At 53.5% G+C, this 21716-nt stretch overlaps 1 protein-coding gene across 1 annotated transcript in view; it reads left to right on the plus strand.

The window, feature by feature from the left end:
- The first annotated feature begins 2427 nt into the window (after positions 1 to 2427).
- Positions 2428 to 21716, plus strand: part of MAPKAPK2 (MAPK activated protein kinase 2) — a 40906-nt gene continuing 21617 nt past the window's right edge. The window contains exon 1 of the mRNA XM_040985571.1: positions 2428 to 2886. Within this exon, the coding sequence (XP_040841505.1) occupies positions 2596 to 2886 (291 nt within the window). The 5' untranslated portion in view covers positions 2428 to 2595. The remainder of the gene's footprint in view (positions 2887 to 21716) is intronic.

Consider the following 21716-nt stretch of genomic DNA (forward strand, 5'->3'; position numbering starts at 1 on the left):
CACCTGGCAGCTCTGATGTCACGGACAGATTCCCTATCTGTGAGGCAAAGGAGTGCTGACTTTGAATCTTCCTGATCATTTATAGTCGGAGCTTTATGAGGAGTTCCCATAAACCTCATTTCTTTCTCATTGTTTTTGTTTTGATTTTTAATACAAGAGAGGAAGACAGTTGAGGTTTTATTTTATTTTTTGGATTTATTGATGTATTTGAAAGCCTGAGTTAGGGACACACACACACACAAACACACACAAACACATCTTCCATCTGTTAGAGATATCTAAATGACCACAATGGCCTTGGACTGGGCCAAGCTGAAGCCAAGAGCCAGCAACTTCCTCCAGGTCTCCCACGTGGATGCAGACAGGGACCCAAGCACTTGGGTCATCCTCCACTCCTCTCCCAGGCACTAGAAGTGAGTTGGATGGCAAGTAGAACAGCTGGGACTTGAACTGGCCTCTTATGGGCCTTTACATGCCACACCACACTGCTGACCCCATTCCTCATTCCTTTAGGTACAGAGGCAGGTTAGCTGGCTTGTTCAGGGAACTCAGCTGGAGGACTGACTTGGGCTCAGCCCGCTTGTTTCTGGATCCTGTTGGTTTCTCTTTGTGCTGTGCAGCCTGTGCGGGGCAAAAATGCACCTATTCTGTTTCTGGCCTTGTGGAGAGAAAGCAGGTGGCGGCTTAACACCCAGCCACAGCAGGCCAGGGAGTTCCTGTGAGAGCCCTGAGCAGCCCAGCTGGGGCCTCCCTCCCTCTTTTCCTCCTGGTACCTCTCTCTGTCCTTAGGCATGGCCATGTAGCTTCCAGGAGGTGACAGCAGTAACAATAAAGGGGAAGGGGAAGGTGCTCCAGTCTCAGGCACTTGGGTAGAATGTTTCTGTCTTGAAGGAGGTGGGGGGACTCCAGGGGGTTGTCTCCCCATCTCGGCCCTGCAACCTGGGAGCATGCTGCCAGACAGAAGTAAAGTCTTCCTCTATGTGGTCCTGCCATTCTTGCTGTGCCATTCACTGGCATTTGCCTGTCCTCATCCCCACCAGATGACACTGCTCGCTGCCAGATGCTGAGCATGGCACCTGCTCACAGCTGGTCCTACCCTCCTGCTGCTTGGAAAGAGAGCGAATTCACCTAAGGGGGACCATTCCTCTCCCTGGCCCACAGGGTGACCTCTGCACACCCCTGGAGGGGACAGGGCCCTGCCCTTCACTCCTGCGAAAACTGAACAAGGCAGGAGTTGCCAGCAGTTCTCCTTTGCTTACCTGGACTCTGTTCCCAAAGTCCTGTTTTTTTGGGGGGGGTGGGGAGTGAGTAACTTTTAGGGGCCTTGTGTAGCCACAGGCCAAGCCTCATTCTCTAACAGAGCCGACTCCAGAATTCAAACCAAGTCTTGTCTTCACGGGTCTGGCTGATTACTTTGCTTATTTCTCAGCCGCTCTGCTAGCACAGAGGGGAGGGATGATTTGATCCTCCAAGCCCCCAGCCCCCAATGAGCAGTGCTATGACCAGCCCAGTGGATTTTCTCTCCCAGAGGAGCAGCTGCTCCCCTCCCAGCCAAGAGTCTGGCGTCCCTCTGTCCCTCTCCCATCCTGGTTACCCTACAGGTGCTGCTCCCACCCGGGGAATCTTCTGAACTAGAACCGGATTCCTCAAAAGACACCTGCTTCTCAAGGCTTGTGTTTCAGCATTTGTGTTTCCACATCAGAAACCAAAATCTTATCTCTCCAAGTCTCCGCGCAGCCAAGAGAGGGGCTGCTGGCCTTGCCAGCAGGTGCAAAGGAAGGGTCTTCTCTGGAAGGTTTAATTGCTAAATTGTTCACGGCTCCAAGTAGTAATGCATCTTTACCAAAAAACAACACAGGGATGAGCAAAGGAAAACAAAACCTCAGAGGAGGATGCTTAAGTCACCATCTGCTCGCACCTGCCCCAACACGTATGTCCGTAAGGCCTCATTTTGGGGAGGGGCTCCTCACCAGCCAAGGTACCCCTGCTCTTCCAGTTCGTCGCTGCAGTCCAAAACGGGCCAGAAAGTTGGAGGAAGAGTGGATCTTCTCTCTGCATGACGTAGCGACACCTCCACGCCTCCCCGCGCCCCGCGCGTGGCTCCCATTGAGGACTAGGATTTCCCCATCTTTCTCCCGCTGCCCCCACATCCCCAGCCTTGGGGCCCCCCGGACCTCCCCCGCGGGCCGCAGGCACCTTGCGGCCTCCCCTTTAAGGCCCGCCCCTCCCCCACGCCCACGCTTCCCCGGGCCCCGCCCCTCCGACCCTCCCCTTTAAGGACCGGCCCCGGACGCAGACGAGGCTGTGACGCGGCCGCCGGCCCCGGGGCTGGGACTTTGTCGCGCGGCCGCTGCCCCCCGGCCGGGCCCCGCCGTCCCGCGGCCCCCGGAGCTGCTGGCCGCCGGGGGTGGGGAGGGAGGGAGGGAGCAGGGCCGGTGGGCACCAGCGGCGGCACCCACGGAGCCCCGCGGCCCGCTGAGCCTGGAGCCGGGCCGGGGCGCGGACGCCGGCTCGAGCCCGGAGCAAACTTGGCAGCCGGGCGGGGGGCGGCAGGGACCCCGTCCCGGGCCGGAGGAGGGGGCGGCCGCCGGCGCCATGCTGCCCGGCTCGCAGGGCCCGAGCGCGCCCGCGCCGCCCCCCGGGCCGCCGCCTCCGCCGCCGCCGCCGCCTCAGCCCCAGCTCCAGCCCCAGCAGCCCCCGGCCCCGGCCCCGCCGCCGCCGCCCCCGCAGCAGTTCCCGCAGTTCCACGTCAAGTCGGGCCTGCAGATCAAGAAGAACGCCATTATCGACGACTACAAGGTCACCAGCCAGGTCCTGGGGCTGGGCATCAATGGCAAAGTTCTGCAGATCTTCAGCAAGAGGACGCAGGAGAAATTCGCCCTCAAAGTAGGTGTGGGCCGGGGACGCGCGCGCGCGCGGGGATCGGTCGCCGCCCTGGACCGAGTTTCCGGTCACCGGCGGCGGGGGAGCACCCACGGGACTCCGGCGTGCCGGGGTGGGAGCCGGCAGCCGTCGGCTGTTCCCGCCCCGTCCCGAAGAAGCGCGTTTGGGGCGCTGCGGTACCCGGCCTGGCCACTCTCCTCCCTCCTTTCTTCCCGCGGGCACAAAAGGCCTATTACTCAGCGGGCGGGTGGTCGGTGGGTTTGGAGAAGTCGCATCTCCGAGGTTTCCTTGCCCTCGCTCCTTATTTGGGAGCCCCGGAATGTGTGATTTCACTTCCCCGGGCCTCTCGAGGGCGGCCGGGCGGCCTCGGGGCGCGCGGCGCCGAGTCCCGGGCGGCCGGCGAGTTCCGCGCGCGCTGCGCTGCTAACCATCGCCCCAGATTCCCCGGGACCCCCAGCTCCCTAGGGGCGGGAACCCCGGCTCGGCCCGTGCGCCCCACCCCACCCTGCCCGCCCCAGCGTGGCCTCTTGCGTCCTGGGCTCTTCGTTTGATGAGCAGTGGAGGAAGCATTACCTGGAGCCGGGGAAACCCAGGGTGTATTTGTTTTGTTTTTTTTGAAGAGGTGTGGTGGTGGTGCTGGGGGTTGGGGGCAGGGGGCAGGGGTGGGTGAGCATTTCAGGGAGGATACCGTCCTGCCTAGTTAGGAGCTCCCGCGAAGTGTCAGCGGGGTCGCCCCAGGTCACCAAAAAGGTTTCAGCTCTGACCACGTCTTTGCAGGGAACGGGGCAGGTCTGTTTCCCCTAGGGTGTCTTAATGATTGGAGGAGGAGAAGAATACTTCCTGTGTTGTATTTTTTTTCTCTTCCCTTTCGTGTTTCAGTTATCAAATACAAAACTCTGATAGGAGTTGTGGGTGGAGCTGTCGGGCGCGCCATCAGCCTGTTTAGCCTGGCGCTGGCGGAGAACAGGGGCAGGCTTGTCCGGTTTCTGGAGTTGGGGAGGAGGGGGGGTCTCAGCGGTGTGGAAGGGAAGACTCTTGCAGCTCTTTTCGTCAGATTTCTTTGCTTCTTGCTGTATACGTTCTTGTTGTGAGGTCTCTGCTGTTGGTTAATGGCGACCGGGGGAGAGAGAATTTTGGCAGCTTCTGGGACACTCTGGTAGGCGTGTCCTGCACCTCTCTCCTTGTTCACAGCAGGGCTGGAGGAATTGTTCCGATTGCCTGTGGCTCTGACCTTGGGGGTTGCAGTTTGACCGCAGTTAACCTGCACAGTAGAGGAAGTGACAGACGCGATTTCCAGGAGGGTTTTCTATCCCCTTGGAGACACCATCTGCCTCCCCTGTCAGCAGTGTGGGGATGCGGGCTGATGGATCTCTTGAATGGTTGGGATATTATATAAAAACGCTTGAGAACAAAAGCGCCCAACTTCTGTTGCTTCATAGACTGGGACACACAAAACCGTCTTCTGAAGTGGTGCTGGGTAGCAAGTCACATTTTTCTTGACTTCAATAGGAGAACCGCTTGGATATTCTTTCTCTTTTGAGTAGTTCTGAAAGGAAACCTGGCAGTCTCTTAAGTAGCATTTGTGGTGTAGCCTCCTCTGTTAGGAGTGGGTGAGGATTGAAGGCAGTCTGTTTTGACAGGCAGCCTGCTCCCAGGCCTTCCGAGTTGACTCAACTGTTGAATTTGTACATTTCCCACACATCTTTGTGTTGGGACTTAATAATAGAAGAAGAGAGGAGGAGTGAGGCCTGGAGACTGACAGCAGTGTCAACAGCACTTCTATATCCAAATATTGGCTGAGACACAGTTGCAGCTGTGGAGGATTCTGAGGCAGAGGACCTGGTTCTGGAGGCTTCCAGATCGTGAATGTTGATGAACTTGAGCAATCAAGGAGAGAGGAGTGATTTTATTTTCCTTTTTTTAAAGATTTATTTTTATTGGAAAGGCAGATCATATTTCTAGAGAGAAGGAGAGATAGAGAGAAAGATCTTCCATTCACTAGTTCACTCCCCAAATGGCTGCAATGGCTCGAGCTGAGCCGATGTGAAGCCAACAGCAAGGAGCCCCCTCAGGGTCTCTCATGTGGGTCCCAAGGCTTTTGGCCATCCTCTACTGCTTTCCCAGGCCATAAGCAGGGAGCTGGGTGGGAAGCGGAAGAGCCGGGACATGAACCAGCACCCATATGGGATCCTGGTGCTTGCCAAGGTGAGAATTCAACCATTGACTTATTCTGCCAGGCCTTATTATTATTTTTTTCTTTTTAACAAGTAGAAGTCTTTTGATTATGAAGTCAGACTTTGATTATAAATCTATTGGGGGTGGGTACAGGTGTGGGTACCCCAATAAGGAAGGATCCAAGAAGGAGGCAGACTGGGCATAGTGTGGGAAGGCTATCCCTGGCCCGGTGCCTCCCACTGGCATTGTTGCCAGCTCCAAGCAGGTTGCAGGTGCTGGGGTGCCGGCTCCCAGTCTGTGTGGTCCAGCGACCTCTTAGACCTGTTAGGTGAATGTAGGACTTTAGAAATGATCCCAGCTCGCCATGCTGCATCTCCACCTCCCGTTCCGAGAGCTGACATTTACATGGTTTTGGTGGGTACCATGACCTCACCTCACTGGCCCCCTGGCTGCTCTTGCACACAGCTCTGAGTCATACTCATACTTGTAGTCAGAGTCGGAGGGGACTGCAGTGGTCATCTTGGCAGCTCACTTGGTTTGCAGGTGAGAAACCTGGGTGGGTGTGAAGCAGTGACTCATTGTAGGGATCTTGACCACATGCTTGGCCTAGGCAGGATTAGAACTCAGATTGCCTGCAGGGATGTGGACAGATGGGCAGGGCCATGGAGCTGGCAGGTGCTCCGCGGCATTCAGAACTGGCGAGCCACTCTTGACGCAGGTCCTTTTTGCCTGTCCTGGCTCCTGGATGGGTGTTTACCATCTCCTGCAGCCTGGAGTTTGGGGTCTGTTTTAAGAGATGTCTTTCTGCCTTACCAACTCTTTGTATTTTAAAGGCTCAGGAATTCTGTTAACTCTTGTTTTGGCAGATGTGGGGGCAGGGGAGACACCTGGACTCAGAGTACTTGTGTATTGATTGGTCATATTCCCCGCGGGCTCCTCAGCTGCCTGCTGCTTCACTGTGTCGTGGTGACGCTTTGGTATTAGCTGAACAAATTTAATTAAAGCTTGCCCTGTTGTTCCCCTTGGCTGCGTGATGCTGATTAAGGCAAGCATGTTATTGCTTTGTAGACTATAAGATGTTGTCCTAACTTATCTCTGTTTATCTTTCCATGGCGTAGCTTAGAGAAAACAAGAGCCCGTGTTCTTCTCCTTTCCTCTCTCCATCTGGCCTCCTTCCCCAGGATCATGTATGTGCCACAGCCGTGAGGCTCTTGTGAATAGGAGCTGACCACAACCTCTCACTGTTGGTCTGGATGCTATCAGAGGGAGAGGCCAGAACCCCGACGTGTGCCCTTCAGGCCCCCTCCTACCCACATGCCTCTGGCTGGGCACCTTCTATAGGGGAATGATGGGGAGGAGTGTAATAAGATGGAGTATCCCACCGGGGATTGCCTGAGAACCTTGGGGATCAGTTAGTGTCTTTGGCAAAGACAGGGTTAACGCATGTGGTTGAGAGCTGTCTTGGCTACTAGTGATGTGTGGATAATAAAATGTCGATTCATGAACACAATAAAAGAGACAACATCAAAATCCAGCTGCTTGGCATTCACACATGTGTGTTCAGTAGCCAGCTGTGGCTATTGGCTGCGGAGTTGAGCAGTGTGGAAGAGCATTTTCGTCCTTGCAGAAAGCTCTGCTAGACTTGGCTGGTCCAGGTGTTCGACTGTATGATTGGGAATAGAGGCACCTTAGAAGAGGGAAGCTTCAGCTGGTGTCAGGGGGGCATGGTGTGGGCCTCTGAGGAATGAGGCTGCGGTGGGCAGCACAAGGATGGAGCAGGTCAGCTTGGCAAGGGGAAGACAGTGCTGGGGGACTTCCCTGCCCTGTGTCAGAGCAGGTGTTAAAGTACTTGGGAGGGGCATGTGGTTGTTACTCCGAAAGGGGGGGGCCCTTAGGTTGGGGGGAAGGGTTTGTTTTCTGGTTTCAGCGACGACCTTGTTCTTCTCTTGGGAGAAGGCTCCACGTGAGCCTGGCTCCAGCCCCAGCCTCTCTCTGCTGTGACAGGACTCTTTGGCATCACTGAGTTGGGATCAAAGCCTGGTCAGCTGCTAGTTGTTCTTCCACTTATGAGTCCTGGGCTTTGGTAGAGCTTGAAAATGATCTCCAGCTAAGATCTGGGCTCAGTGGCCAACAGGAGGGCAGAGAAAAGCCACTCCAGGGTCTCGTGGCCAGGTGTGGTTGGGTGTCTGGGAAATGCTGGGCTGCTTTTGAAAGGAAGAATATTGGTTTCCAGGGCTAGGAACCTGTTTGGACTGCCTGGGACCCAAGGACTTGTATTGTTATCAGTTGATAATTTTGCTGAAGAAGGAGGTGCAAGGGGTTTGGAGGAGGACTACAAGAGCCAGGACTTGGGATGGCTAGAGGCATATTTAATGTAGTCCCTGCGCAGATTCAGCCATAGGGGAAGGGATTAGAATCCCAGGTTGTGTGGGGCTGAACAGGGGGAATGGGTCACAGTTCGCAAGCAATTCTGCTAGGCTCCAAGCCCAGATTCCTCCTGAGGGTTTGATTCCCGCTTTGTTGCTGCCTCTTTCTCTATTCCAGGCCCTTCCAGGGTTCATGTGGTGCCCCACTTCCATGCTATGCTGTGTGATTCTGGAGGGGTCTGTGTCTTGGAGGGAGATAGGTGTTGTTTGAGGGGACTGCAGGTACTGTGGCTGGTGGTGCAAGGCCCAATGGGGAGGGAACCACGTGTCCTGGCTCTGTGGAGAGCTGACATTGCCTGCTCCTCTTTCTCAATAGCTTCTATCTCACGGAGGGCAAGGCTGGGCCAGCGAAGGTGTTCGTTCGTTTGTGCATGCTGGGATTGTGTCTTGGGCTCTCTCCCTAGTCTGGGTTCCTTGGTTGCAGTAGTTCTGGGCTTTCAGACTTGGCAGTTGAGAACCGAGCTCTGTCTACAAAGATCTTCACCCTCTGGTCACTGAGTATGTAAGGAAATGGAGAGGGACTCCCCACCCCAGAGAGCTTGGTCCAATCAGGTTAGGAGATCCAATCAGGTTAACTTTTTTAGACTTTAGGAAAATCCAAATATTTTGTGTTTTAAGATAAAAGTGAGCCTGCCAGTAAGGGTTATGGGCTAGATAAGAAGGCTAAGAAAAAACAAACGCAATTTCTGGTCTTTGTGCCCTGCCAACTGGCTGTGTGACCTTGAGAGTGTCACTTGAAGTTTGTAGGCCTCATACATCAGAAGGCCTGGCTCAAGCAAACCCCTGAGCCCTGGTGGTGTGGGGCAGAAGGCCAGGGACCAGCAGAGCTGCCGTCTTGCTCCATGTCATCAGCGGGATCCCAGCCAGCGTGAATGCTCTTTTGATAGGCTTAGTGTGGGCCCCAGGGCAGCCTGTGTCCAGTTAGTTAATAGTATCACTGATCAACTGCTTCTTCTCTGTTATGAAGATTTGAGAAGTGTTCCTGCTGGGCACTCCCTATGGGCAGGAGCTGCGGGGCCAGTCGGGGTGCACATCATTTCATTCCTTGAAGCCCCTTGGTGCAGTGGCGGTGCAGAGTAGAGGTGAGGCCTGTTTCCTGCTCTGTACTCGCTCTCCCTGGATGTCTGGGCATCTGCAGGCCGCTGTGGTGTGATGTATGATTGTGCCTTGCACACCTGGGGTGAGGAGGGCCGAAGATCCAGCCACCGTCCATTGTCCAGACTTTGCATGGGTGTGTGACAGGGTTCCTTCAAACGGGTGCTACCTTTTAATTCTAAAGACAGTTGGGAGCTTGAGGGGCCTGTTGTGAGAACTGGGGACTGAGTCCCAGAGCTGGTGAGGAAGTGAGAGTTGATGTCCAGGTAGGCTAAGCCCCTTGGTAAGGCTGGGTAGAAACAGATATTAGGGAGTCCAGGGAAACGAGACAGAAAGGAGGTGCCTCATAATGTCTGTCCTTGCTTCCCCTTTCTTCCTGCTTGTTGGGAGACAAGAGCAGTGCCCTGGAGGTGTGGGCCATTGGATTTGGTTGGAAGAGGAAGAAAAGCACCATGAGAGAGAGAGAGAAAGGTTGGCTTTGGCTGTGGCAGTGTGGACTTTGTGGAGTTTTGGTACTTGCTAGCTTTTCTGTGTGTGAGCTGGTGGATGGTAGTGATTGGGACTGCCCCAGGCTCAGCCTCTGGTGTCTGATGCTCCATGCCATGGCCAGCCAAGCTGCTCATCTCACCGGGAGCCTGAGTTCTGCAGAAGGCTCATGTGAACAGACATCGTATTCTTTTTTTTTAAGATTTATTTATTTTTTATTGGAAAGGTGGATATACAGAGAAGAGGAGAGACAGAGAGGAAGCTCTTCCGTCCAATGATTCACTCCCCAAATGGCCACAAAGGCTGGTGCTGAGCTAATCAGAAGCGAGGAGCCAGGAGCTCTTCCGGGCCTCCCACATGGGTGCAGGGTCCCAAGGCTTTGGGCCATCCTCGACTGCTTTCCCAGGCCACAAGCCGGGAGCTGGAAGGGAAGCAGGGCTGCCTGGGTTAGAACTAGTGCCCATATGGGATGCTGGTGTATGCAAGGTAAAGACTTTAACCATTGCACTGTTGCGCCGGGCCCATGGACGTCATATTCTTGACGGACACTGCCAGCCATCCCCTTGGTTGATGTCCATCCAGGACCCTCCTCTGGGAGGGAAGAGTGGGAGTCAGAGGTGGAACTCTGGATTCATCTCTCTGGCTTAGCCTTGTGATGAAGCTTCCTGTGAACCTGAAACAAAGGTGGGGGCCGGGCTGAAGGGAGGCCTTCCTGACCCCTGTGCCCTTACTGCCTAAGGCGCTTTGTACCTTGCTGCTGCTCGGTGCACCACGACTATGACTGAGGGGAGTGGCGGCTGCTGCCACCCTTTATCCGTGTTGTTATGAGGTGTCCAACCTGCATTGGCCATTTGCGGCCTGGCCTGTCCCAATGGCTAAAAATAAACCTGCCTCTGCTGCAGTCCCCCTCCAGGCAGGCCCTGCTGTCTGTCCCAGGTCTTGCTGCTTCCTCTGGTGCTAACTGCTTATCTCACTTTCACCCATGCCCTCTGCGCTGGCCAGCTCCCTGTGCTAGGTGCCAGGAGCTGGCTGTGGTTGGTGCTTCTCCAGGTTATGTGGAGCTGCCTTGCTCAGTCCTCAGGAGGCAGAGGGCTGGCAGGCAGGAGGGAGGTGTCTTTCAGAGTTAATGAGACCTCCTTCTGTGCACACCATTGGGTGACTGAGTGTGCTACCTGCTGAGCTGCCTGCCTGGCTCCGGAGTTAGGCTGTGCTCTGCAGAGTTGGGCTTCGGGTTACCACATCCAAAAGTGTGACCTCATCGTGTTGGCTTCCAAGAATAACTGGGCCTGGCTCTCAGGACCTCCTTCCTGAGTCAGGCGGTGGCCCTGGTGGCCCTCCAGGCTCTGCCACCTGCAGAATGTCACCCAGCCTGGGTCCCTTTGGCATCCTGACTGCTGGGGATGGGAGGACAGGGCCCCTAATGATCTGTGTCCATTCAAGTATGGCTTCCTCTTGTCGTGCCTGGAGCTCCTGGAGACCTGTGGAGCCAGCTGAGGAAAGGGCCTGTGGGGTGTGGGCTGGTGGTGGCTGGGCAGGGCATTTTTGGCACTCTCTTCTTCCTGTTTTGTCAACTCCTGGGCAGGTGTTGGTACTAATCATGGCACAAGGGGATCCTGGGTCTGTGTTCTGAGATTAGGGTCTATTTGGGGTAGAGAGAGAGGAGCCAAGAGCCAGCACTTGGGGAGTCCTGTGGCTCCAGCTCCAGTTACATGCCCAGAGCATATCTGCAGGGCTGCCCTCTCCCATCTGTCCTCTAGGCCTCATTCCTCAGCAGGGAGAGATTTATCTGTACAGACCCATTGGCTTCTGGAGGGGAGGAGCTGCTTGTAGTTGCTAAGAGTTTATTTTTAACTTGGACAAGAGGAGCCCCTGTCCTTGGAATAGCCCAGTCCTCTCTCCTCCCCTGATCCGGCCTCATTCCTTGGAGGCTGCAGTTCTTAGGGGAAGGCCAGTGGGATCCCCAGTCCAGGCTTCACAAGCCCTGGGCTGTTCTCAGCAAGCAGAGCTTGTGCGCTTTGCTTGTCCTGTGTGGCTTTTGCTGAGCTGCAAGGGTCTGGGGGCAGGGGTGTGGGTGTGGGTATTGAAGGCCACCCCTGTGGAATGGGAAGCATCCTAGGAATGCAGGTGGATGGGTCAAGAGACCAGCGTGCCCTGGAGCTGTGTGACCCTCCAGCCAAGGATCCTCTTCCCTCCCACTGGCTGTGACTGCTTTCTACAACCTACATTCCAGAAAGGCTGAGTGAGTGCCACTGTCCCCTCAGCCTGCAGCTTCTGTCTTGTGAGACAGGCCCTGCCATGTTCTCAATGATGGCAGGTGCTTCGTAGTGCTCTTAGAGGGAGGAGGCTGGATGGCTGTGCCCTTGCTCCTGGACCCAAGACCGTCCTGACCTTGTGTACATGGTCTGCTGCCTTGACTCAGTATCTTTAAAAGAAAACAGAACTGATTGTGTTTGAGGTGTTGTGAAGGCAGGCAGGCAGGCCTGGAGAATAGAGTGGGAGTTGGGGCCATAGGAGCAGGGAGCTGACTCTTGGAGCTAGGTCATGCCCCCTGACTGCTGTGTGTGAGGTGGGCATTGGCTTGCCTGAATCCTTGAGTTGCGTGGCCTGTTGAGTGTGAGAGAGATCTGAATCCTGGCCAGGTCTGGGCCAGTCTGATTCTTTGTGAATGCTTGCTTTCCCTCCCAGCCTTCTGTGTTGCTTTGTCAGGGGACCTCGCTCCTGCCCCTCACCCCTGCCCCACCTGGCTCTTTCCTCCTTGTTGTTTTCGCTGCCCTCGCCCCCAGCCTGTGTGTGTCTGCCCCTCTCCCGCAAAGCCTGGCACATCCCAGTGGGTCTTCCTGTCACAGCAAACTTGCCAAGACACCTTGCCTTTTGTTTCACATTCGGAATATTTCTTCATGTGCAAAGGGGCTCCTTTAACATTAGATTGGATTGTGACTTCCTTGAAGATTCACATATTTATTATTTTTGTATCCTGTTGTATCTTGTTTCCATGCCATGACCATATGTCCTCATTAAGAACAACTCACAGTGTTTTGGCACTGCATTACACCCAGCTGCCTCATGAAGATGTGGCAGCAGGTTAATAGTGGGTGTCACCTCACGTGAATTCAGGTTTGAGTAGGGCCTGCAGGGTGGGGGCTGTGGCAGCCCCGAAGTGGAGCGGCCCTGGGCCGAGCTCTCTCAAGACTAAGCCGGGATGTAGTGAAGGCTCCCAGTCGCTGTCTGTCCCAGTTCCTCCTCCTCGCTGCAGAAAAGCCGTGCTCTGCGGACTCCTGGGTAGCCCTCCACCCCTTTGGATCTGCTTACTCAAGCAGGCACCCTCTGTTCCTGCCATCCGAGTTTTTGTTCTCATTCTTGTAAGAGGCTGGTCACAGTTTCCCGCCAACATTTCTCCTGCTTCTGCTCTTCGTGCTGTCGCCCACCTCTTCCTGTTCAGTTTTGGAGGTGGCCCTCCACCCCTTGGAGAACTTCAAGAGTGGGATTCCTGCTGAGCATGCCAGTTTTCCTCCCCAGGTTAGCCCTGGACAGGGGGAGACACACAGGTGCCTTATAGGGTTATCTATTGTGTTGGCTTTGCTCCCATGTGTTGCAAGAGGCTCCAGGGTTGAATACTCTGTTGCTGGAACTGCAGTTGGGATCTGAACCTTGTGGGGCCTCTCAACTCCATGCCACAACAGATTTGCACAGGCAGGAGACCGGGCTGGGTCCTGGACCATCTGCCTTCCAGCCCTACCTGTGTGGCTCTGAGCAAGTCCTGAAACCTGTCTGGGCTTCACTCAGTTTCTTCATTTGTAGGTTAAAGGGATCAGACTTGACTTTGAAGGAATCTTGCAATGAAGGCCTTGCTTGGTTGTGGTTGCTGGCTGCCCACTGCTGGGAAAATGACTTGGTGTTGTGATAGAAGTGGTCAGCCTGGGTCCAAGGGAGCCCTGGGGTCTGAGAGCCAACATTTTTGAGTTTCTGCAAGCCCGTGCTGTTTCACCCTTCTCCTGACATGTTTGTATCAGTTTAGCCAATGTTTATAAACGTTTATTCTCCTTACTGCCTGCCTTCTGTCTTCCCTGCCGAGTGGCCATCAGGTGGCCCAGATGGCAGGATTAGCATGGAATGGAAGAATAGTTAGGATCATTCCCTTGGGCCTGGTCCTCTTTAATACCTCTGCTCTGTGAGATGAAATTTAGAACAATGAAGGTTGATGCTTTGTAGCAGCTTGGAGCAGTTCCCTGCCTTTCTGAACAGGATTTGCCTCAGGGTGCCTTCTACCCCTCTGAGATCCAAAGCAACTTACTGCTCAGGAAAATTAATTAACAGTGCCAAGAATGACTTTTGCGGCTTGGTATGGATGGATCAGAACACCAGATTGCCTTTGATATGTGTGTAACAATCTATCGTTGAGCAACTGTGTGAAGGTTTCCCAGATGACAGATATGGAATACCAGGCGTGTGTTGCTTCACTCACACTCCTAGGAAGAATTGAAGTCAGGCTGCCAGGGAAAAGTCTCCATTTTACAGACAAGGAAGCATATTCAAATGTATTCAGAACAATTAATTCATTAGCATATTTTTTCTTTCTTTTTTTTTTTTTAAAGAAATATTTATTGAAAGGGAGAGAGAGAGAGAGACTTCCATTGGCTGATTCACTTTCCTAGTGCCATAATGGCTCGGTTAGGCCTGGCTAAAGCCAGGGTCCTGGAACTCTGTGGTCTTCCCCACCTGGGTGGCAGGACCTAACTACTTGAACCATCTTAGGTTTTTTTTTTTTTTTTTTAACAGGTTAAAGGAAGCTGGATTGGAAATGGAGCAGCCAGGACACAAACTGGTGCTCATATGGGATGCTAGCTTTGCAGGTGGCAGTTTAACTCGCCCTGTCATGATGCTGTACCAAGCACCTACCAAGTGCTGATCATGATTTTAAGTTCTGGGGATACATCAACATATAAAACAGACATTAAAGCCTGGTTGTGTAGAACTTGCATTCCAGGAGGGGGTGACGGACAAGGATTAGTGAAATGCCACACTTGTCAGGTGTTGATGGACACAAAGGTAGAAGTGAAGGTGGGAAGGATGTCCTAGAGTGCTGAGTGCGTGTGGTGTGGCAGTTTTAAATAGCAGGAAGGCTTTCTTTCTTTTTTTTTTTTTTTAAGATTTATTTTATTTTTATTGAAAAGGTGGATATACAGAGAGGAGAGACAGAGAGGAAGATCTTCCGTCCGATGATTCACTCCCCAAGTGAGCGCAACGGCTGATCCTATGCTGATCCGAAGCCAGGAGCCTCTTCCTGGTCTCCCACACGGGTGCAGGGTCCCAAAGCTTTGGGCCGTCCTTGACTGCTTTCCCAGGCCACAGGCAGGGAGCTGGATGGGAACAGGGGCCGCCGGGATTAGAACCGGCGCCCATATGGGATCCCGGGTGTGCAAGGCGAGGACCTTAACCACTGCGCCACCGCGCCGGGCCCCAGGAAGGCTTTCGATCTGGGGCGAGGCACCAGAGAGGAGCACACACTAGCAGGTATGAAGGCCTGAGGCTCCTAGTGAGCACATGTAAGGCTCTAAGTAGCTCACAGTGCTGCCTAGTAGTTGTATGGCTCCATCATAATTTGGTACTCAGTTGACCCAGCAATTTATATTTTGTCATGTATTGAATACAGAGAGAGAGAGAGAGAGATCGCCCATGTGTGTAGCATGAACGCAGAAAGGCTGCTGCTCCTCCTCTCACGATGGGGAATGTGTGTGCCCTCTCAGGCATTTGCCCTGTTGACCCTCGTAGGCGGGTGGTCTGATTCCAGGTTCTGCATCCAGAGAGGGTTGGGGATGGGCATGTGGCCGAGTCAGGACATCAATCAGCCAATGAAGGTCAGGGATGCACAATGGACTCTCCTGATGGGCGGGGGAAGAGGTGGAGGGTCACGGGCTTACACCTGGGACACAGCAGGTGTGTGTAGGCAGGGGAGAGGCTGGCAGGATGGTTTCTAAAATCTGTGATGAACTTGGGCCACATGCTCCCTTTTCTCTGGTTGAGGAGTGAGAGGTGTTTTTTGAGTGACAGGAAGCACTTGGGACCAGATAGTACCTGCCCACTGCACCGAGCCAGGACAAGGGGTCAATGAAAGACAGATTGTTGGTTGGAATAGGGCAGAAGTGGCTGCTGTTGTTTGTTGGGTTCTTAGGGGGTTTGTCTTGCTCAGGAGAGTCACGTGCTTCCTGCTAGCCAGTCTAGGATGAGGCTCAGTGACCCTGCCAGCACGGACTCTGCCCCCTGAGGGCTCTGACTGGCTTCTGGGAGCTGGGAGCTGGGCAAGTGTGAAAGGGAGGGGGTAGGAGCCCAAGACAGAGCTACCGTTAGTGCAGATTGGTGGGTGAAGCAATGGGTCCCTATGTTTTTTCCTGAGCTTACGCTATGATAAAGGAAGTTGCAACATGTTTTTTCTGTTTATAGCATAGGAAGGGGGAAATCATCTTCCAGTAAATGTGAGAAAAAGCAGCGAGTCATGCCTGGGTGGCTGCCTGCACCTCCTTCTGCACCGCACATCCTGTGCAGTGCTTCTTTCTCCTTTCTTTCCTGTCTGTGCCTTCCTGTCCTCTTTCCTCCCAGAGGCTATGGCCTTGCGGCAGGCGTGCTGTTCTCCCAAGAAGTCAGCCCCTGGACTGAGGGACCTTTGTTTAGGCTGCTGAGATTTTTAAAGAGGACACATGATGCCAATACCCATTTGGCATTGCCCTTGGTGTTCCAGAAGAGGGAGGCAGTGCTTGTGTCTCAGCACCCCCGGCCACCTTGCTGGTGCACTTGGAGTCTGTGTATCCAGGCAGACCTTTGGCACCAGGGCCCAGTGCACATGGGAGGCAGACATCAAGGTCGGATCACTGCACCTGCTAACACCAAGGCCTCTGGTTGGATTTTGGTGTCTGGGCGGCAATCCAGTTGCCTTTGGAAATGTGCCGATGATGTATTTTCTTGATGAGAACTTCAGAGGAGTCATGGAGCTGTTTTCCTTTCTGTTGTTGAGATTCATTTCCTTTCCCTTGGATGTCTGTATCTCAACCCAGCAGCCAGAGTGATGGAGCCAGTGTTAATCAGCGCAGGGGTGTTGCAGGCTATAGGTAGCCCTGATGACAATGGCTGCAAAGACTGCCCATGGCACCAAGCCTCCCCCTAGTTGCCCAGAATGGGGTGGCGGCAGTGGTGGCTTGTGTTGGTGGCTTCGTGGGCTGGAGAAGATGTGTGTCTCAGGGTCTGAGTTTTTGTTCAGGCTCTTTGTCCCTCGTACCTGTTGCTTCTGGTAAGCTGACACAAAACTGTTCCTTTGCTGCTGTTTTCTTTGAATTTGATCTCTCTGCTGAGAGGGCTGGACTCTGAGAATCTGGTGGTGGAGGGAGTGGAGTCAGACTCTGCTCATTTCTGTTCTCTTCCTCAGAAAGCTATGCTTGTCAGGATGGGAGGCACTAGCCACAGGATGCTATTGATTCATTTTTTGTTAATATTTTATTTGAAAGGCACACACACACACATCTCCCAGCTACTGGTCCAGTTCCTACAAGCCTGCAGCAGCCAGGACTGGGCCAGGCTGAAACCAGGAGCCTAAAACTCAACCTGGGTTTCCCCTGTGGTTAGCAGGGCCCAAGAACTGGAGTCACTGCCATTTTGCAGGGTGCATCTTAGCAGGAAGCTCTTTGAGAGTTGAACCAGATCTTGAATCCTTTTACTTCCAATGTGGAAGCAGAGTCTTAACTGCTGTGCCAGCCTGCTCCACAGCCGGCTATGTAAATTGATGTTACAGTTAAGTATAATTCGGGTCCGGCGCGATAGTGTAGTGGTTAAAGTCCTCGCCTTAAACGCGTCAGAATCTCATGTGGGCGCCAGTTCTAATCCCGGCAGCCCCGCTTCCCATCCAGCTCCCTATCTGTGGCCTGAGAATGCAGTCGAGAACGGCCCAATGCTTTGAGGATGGGACCTTGCACTCACGTGGAAGACCTAGAAGAAGCTCCTCACTTCTGGCTTCAGATTGGCTTAGCTCCAGCTGTTGCAGCCCCTTGGGGAGTGAATCATCGGACGGAAGATCTTCCTCTCTGTCTCTCCTTTTCTCTGTATATCCGCCTTTCCAATAAAAAAAAAAATAATAATCTTTATTTTTTTTATTGGAAAGGCGGATATACAGAGAGGAGAGACAGAGAGGAAGATCTTCCGTCCGTTGATTCACTCCCCAAGTGAGCGCAACTGCTGATCCTATGCCGATCCGAAGCCAGGAGCCTCTTCCTGGTCTCCCACACGGGTGCAGGGTCCCAAAGCTTTGGGCCGTCCTTGACTGCTTTCCCGGGCCACAGGCAGGGAGCTGGAAGGGAAGCGGGGTTGCCGGGATAGAACCGGCGCCCATATGGGATCCCGGGTGTGCAAGGCAAGGACCTTAACCACTTGTGCCACCGTGCTGGGCCCATAAATAAATCTTTAAGGAAAAAAAATTAAATACAATTCCACATTACTTTCCTGTGCTGTGATAGACTCACTTTAGCTTCTCCTTAGTCAGTTGATGTCCACCATGTTGTGTAGCTCAGCTGTAGGACATTTTGTCATCACGGAGTGTTCTTTGAGGCAGGCTTTTAGGATGACCATTCTGCTGTCAGGTAAGGATGTCTCTGAGCTTGGAAAAGGCTTTGTGGAAAGGCATGAGTAATTAAACATTTTTTTTTGAGGTTTATTTATTTATTTGAAAGGTACAGCGATAGGGACACACACAGAGAACACATACATACCATAGATACACGCCAAGGTTGATTGATTCTAATCTGCTGGTTTACCTCCCAGATGGCTGCAGGTCTAGGTCAGGTGAAAGCCAGGAGCCAGGAACTCCACCTGGGTCTCCCACAGGGTGGCAGGTGCTCAAGCACTTGGACTAGCTTCTGCCGCCTTCCCAGGTGTGTGAGCAGGGAGCTGGATTGGAAGTGGAATAGCTAGGATTCAAACTGGTCCTCTGAATGTAGGATGGTGGCTTAAGCAGCCACTTTATAACATTAGCTTGAGCAGAAGTTCTGAAGCCCAGGTAAGAGGGCAAATAGAAAGTAATCATTTAGGTCTTAGAAAGATGTAGCTTGGACCTGATGTGATGGCTCAATGGCTAAATCTTCACCTTGCAAGCACCTGGATCCTGTATGGGTGCTGGTTCATGTCCAAGCTGCTCCACTTCTCATCCAGCTCCTTGCTTATGGCCTGGAAAGAGTAGAGGATGGCCCAAAGCTTTGGGACCCTGTACCCATGTGGGAAACCCAGGAGAAGTTCCTGACTCCTGGCTTCAGATAGGCTCAGCTTCTCTCATTGCGTCCATTTGGGGAATGAACCAGCAGACGTAAGATCTTTCTGTTTCTCCTCTCTGTGAATATTACCTCCCTTTTCAATAAAAATAAATCTTCCTTTAACCCACGTGGGACCCCGTTCCCATAGTCAGTCCAGGTGCTCCCCAAGCCACATCAGTTGTCAGATTCCCTTGTCGGTGGTCCTGGAAGGTGCAGAGTCCCGAGCTGTACCCCCTGTATGGTGTTCAAGGTGTTCTACTGTGCTCCCCAAGTGATACCACTGATCTAATTTCTGCTCTAATTCTTCTGGGGTTGGGGGCTTACCCCCTTTCAAGAAAGCCTCACTACTAAGAAGCCTTGGGTGTTGCAGTTCTGTTCAAGTCCCTTGACCTGTTGAAATCCTTCGGTGAATTGTGCAGCACTTGCAGCGTGCAGTGCCCCCGTTGTCCACACGCAGGCTTCAGCGAAGCCCCAGCAATGGTGGGATCTCCTGCAGCCTGAAGCTGGGTACCTCTGCAGAGTGCTTATCTTCAGGAGCCCTAGAGGGGTTGCAGATGAAGAGATTTGGGGATGCTGCACTCTCAGGCCTGTTGGAGAGATGGAGAGAAGGTCAGCTAGGGGTTGTCCCAGGGAGCATCTGGCAGATATGCTGTTTCTCATTTGTTTGGCCCAAGGTCAGGCACAGGGCCTGGCACATGACTGAGTGATACGGCTGAGCTGATGAGGGGGCCCTGGAGCCCTTGCCCAGCCCCATCATCTTCAACCTCTGTAAGTTTGTGCTCATCTGCTCTGATGGGAAAAGTGCCAATTTAACAGGACACGAGGCCTGGCTGCGTCAGAGACAAAAGTGACATTTAAGCAATACAGATTTTTTTTTTTTTAATCGAGCATTAAAGTGTCGGCTTTGAATAGCTGGTTCCTGACGCCACCCCACCCGGTTGGAGATGGTGATGAAATCGTGAGTGGAGTTGGAGTCTCCTCAGAGCTCTGAGAAGCGCCCAGGGGAAGGAGGCCTGGGCACCGTGGGGAGGGGCCGGGAAAGGCACTTTTAGATCACTGATTTCCGGAGGAGGGCTGGGGCTGCTTGGCAGGTGGGAGGGAGGTGCCTCGGTAGAATGGGCTGTCAGAATCCTCCCGGATTTTAGAGTTGCACTGATTGTGCTAATTAGACATGGGGGGAAACAGCAGGCAGGGGGAGGTGGGGTAGGAATTATCCTTGGAAGCCAGAGCACGCCTTTTGTGTTCAGTGATGGGAAGGTCTGTCTTGTGATGCTCCTGGGGTTAGGAGGGAGAGCGACCACCAGGACAGCAGTAGGGCATGAGGAATTCCCCTTGATGGCAGCCAGTCCCCGACCACAGCCTCCTGCGCTAGCAGTTTTGAGAAACATGCCCACCTGCAGCAGTGCCCAGCTGCAGAACTGGGGAGGCTACTTAAGAGGCAGGGCTTTCTGGTGAAGTCTGTATGGGGGCCAGAAGCACCGCCTCTGTCAACTGGAGGGGCCAGTGGGAGACACCCTGCAGGGTCTGGTTCATTCTGAATGAAGGAAAAGGCCAGTCTACGGCCATACCACCCTGAATGCACCTGATCTAAGCAGGGCTGGACCTGGTTAGTACTTGGATGGGAGGAAAAGCCCGCCCAGGAAATCAAAGAGGCTGCTAGGGCAGAAGTGTGTGTGTGTGTGCCTTTTCCACAAGTTCAATCCAGGGAACCTGGGTTTTAGTGTTAAAACCTAGAGTTTGTCTGAGGAATAGTTTCCTTTGGTGGAGGAGGCGGCAGGGAGTGAGCATTACTTTCAGATCCAAGAGAAAATCTGAGCTTTGTGGTTTGAATATGAAAATAGTGGAGGGGGAGATGCCGGAGCCCAGCGGGGTCAGCTGCTCTTTGGGCTGCCTGCATCCTGTGTGGGAGCACTGGCACTGAGTAGTGTTGCCTCTGCTTCTGCTTCAGTCCAGCTCCCTGCTGACACGCAGGGAAGGCTGCAGGTGATGGCTCAAGTGCTTGGGTTTCTGCACTCATGTGGGAGACCCAGATGGAGTTCCCGGCTCTTGGCTGCAGCTTGGCCCGGTCCCAACTAGTGGGGGCATTTGGGGAATGAACCAGTGGATGAAGGATCTCTCTGCCTGCCTTTCAAGTAAGTAAGTAAATAAATCTAGATTTTGTGGGCAAGTTAAAAGATTTATGGCATGTGTGAGTGCGTCGTAACTCAGAGGCTCCTCCCTGTGTTTTCTGGCTCACGGTAGGACGAGGGATGTGTGAGAGCTGCCTGGAGCCCATGTGGTTCGGGCATGCTCAACCTCCCTGCCGCTGTCAGGTTCTGTTGCTTGAATCAGCGGAGCTGGTGGCCGAGCTCTTCCAGTGTATGATGGTGATGACTTCTACCTGACTGCAGGTGTGTACACTAAGTGTCACCAGCACCCTGGCATCCTCATAGTCAGATGCAGAGGGAGGTCTGGGTTGGGAGGACTTGATATGGGAATGAAGCGAGTCAGTCCATCTGGGTAGGCCCCCTTGTCTTTGGTGATGTAGCACAATTAGTCCACAGCCAAGGTTGCCTTGACTTAATGCATGGGTTCAGTGCTGTTGTGGATTTCTGGTGGTCCTTGTAGAAGCTTCACCACCTCTGGGCCTGAATAGCAAAAATAACTGAAGTGTGTGGGTGCACACTCTGATCTGCTTATGGAGGGGAGGTGTGAGCAGTGCCTCTTACATGCTCCAAATGGTAGGAAGCTCCAGCCGGGAGACCAGAGGGGACCTAGAAGAAGGGGCTGCCTGTTTCTTCTTGCACTGATGCCAGCGCGGACTTGCCGTGAGATAACATAAATCAGGGAATGTTCTCGGTGTGTGTGACTGTATTAAAGGCTCTGAGAAGTTCTGCAGTAAATGAACTGTTCACTTTATTTATGTTCATGCTTCTAACACATCCAGGAGCCTTTGCTAACATTCCATGAGGGTACTTTTTGAGAAGTGGCAACATGGGCTCCCTGTGTTGGGGAGAACTGTCTAGTGATGCAGGGAAAAAGTCATGTGACTCAGTCCACACAGGGCTGGGCAAGGTGCATGCCATGTCTGGGGCGGGTGGCAGAGAAGGGCCCGTGACAGCAGGTGGTTCCTATTGAGGTTGTTCTGTTTGCAGTCCCTTGTTGGCTTTGTGTTATTGGGGAAGCTTTTGTCTTGGCTTGAAAACACTGAATAGCAGCTACATCTGTCATGCCTGGGAAGCGGCAGTTTGCAGCGTGGGGGTGAATGAGCAACTGTAGGCACCCCTGCTGGAGCCCAGGCTGCCGAGAGCGCCTCCCTTTGGGAAAAGGAAGGGCAGCTGACCTGGGGCAGCTGCCGGCTAAGTCTGGAAGTAGAGGGGAGTGATGC

This window comes from Ochotona curzoniae, unplaced genomic scaffold (genome assembly GCF_017591425.1).
Source record: "Ochotona curzoniae isolate NIBS_2020 unplaced genomic scaffold, NIBS_Ocur_1.0 contig_430, whole genome shotgun sequence".
NCBI lineage: Eukaryota > Metazoa > Chordata > Mammalia > Lagomorpha > Ochotonidae > Ochotona > Ochotona curzoniae.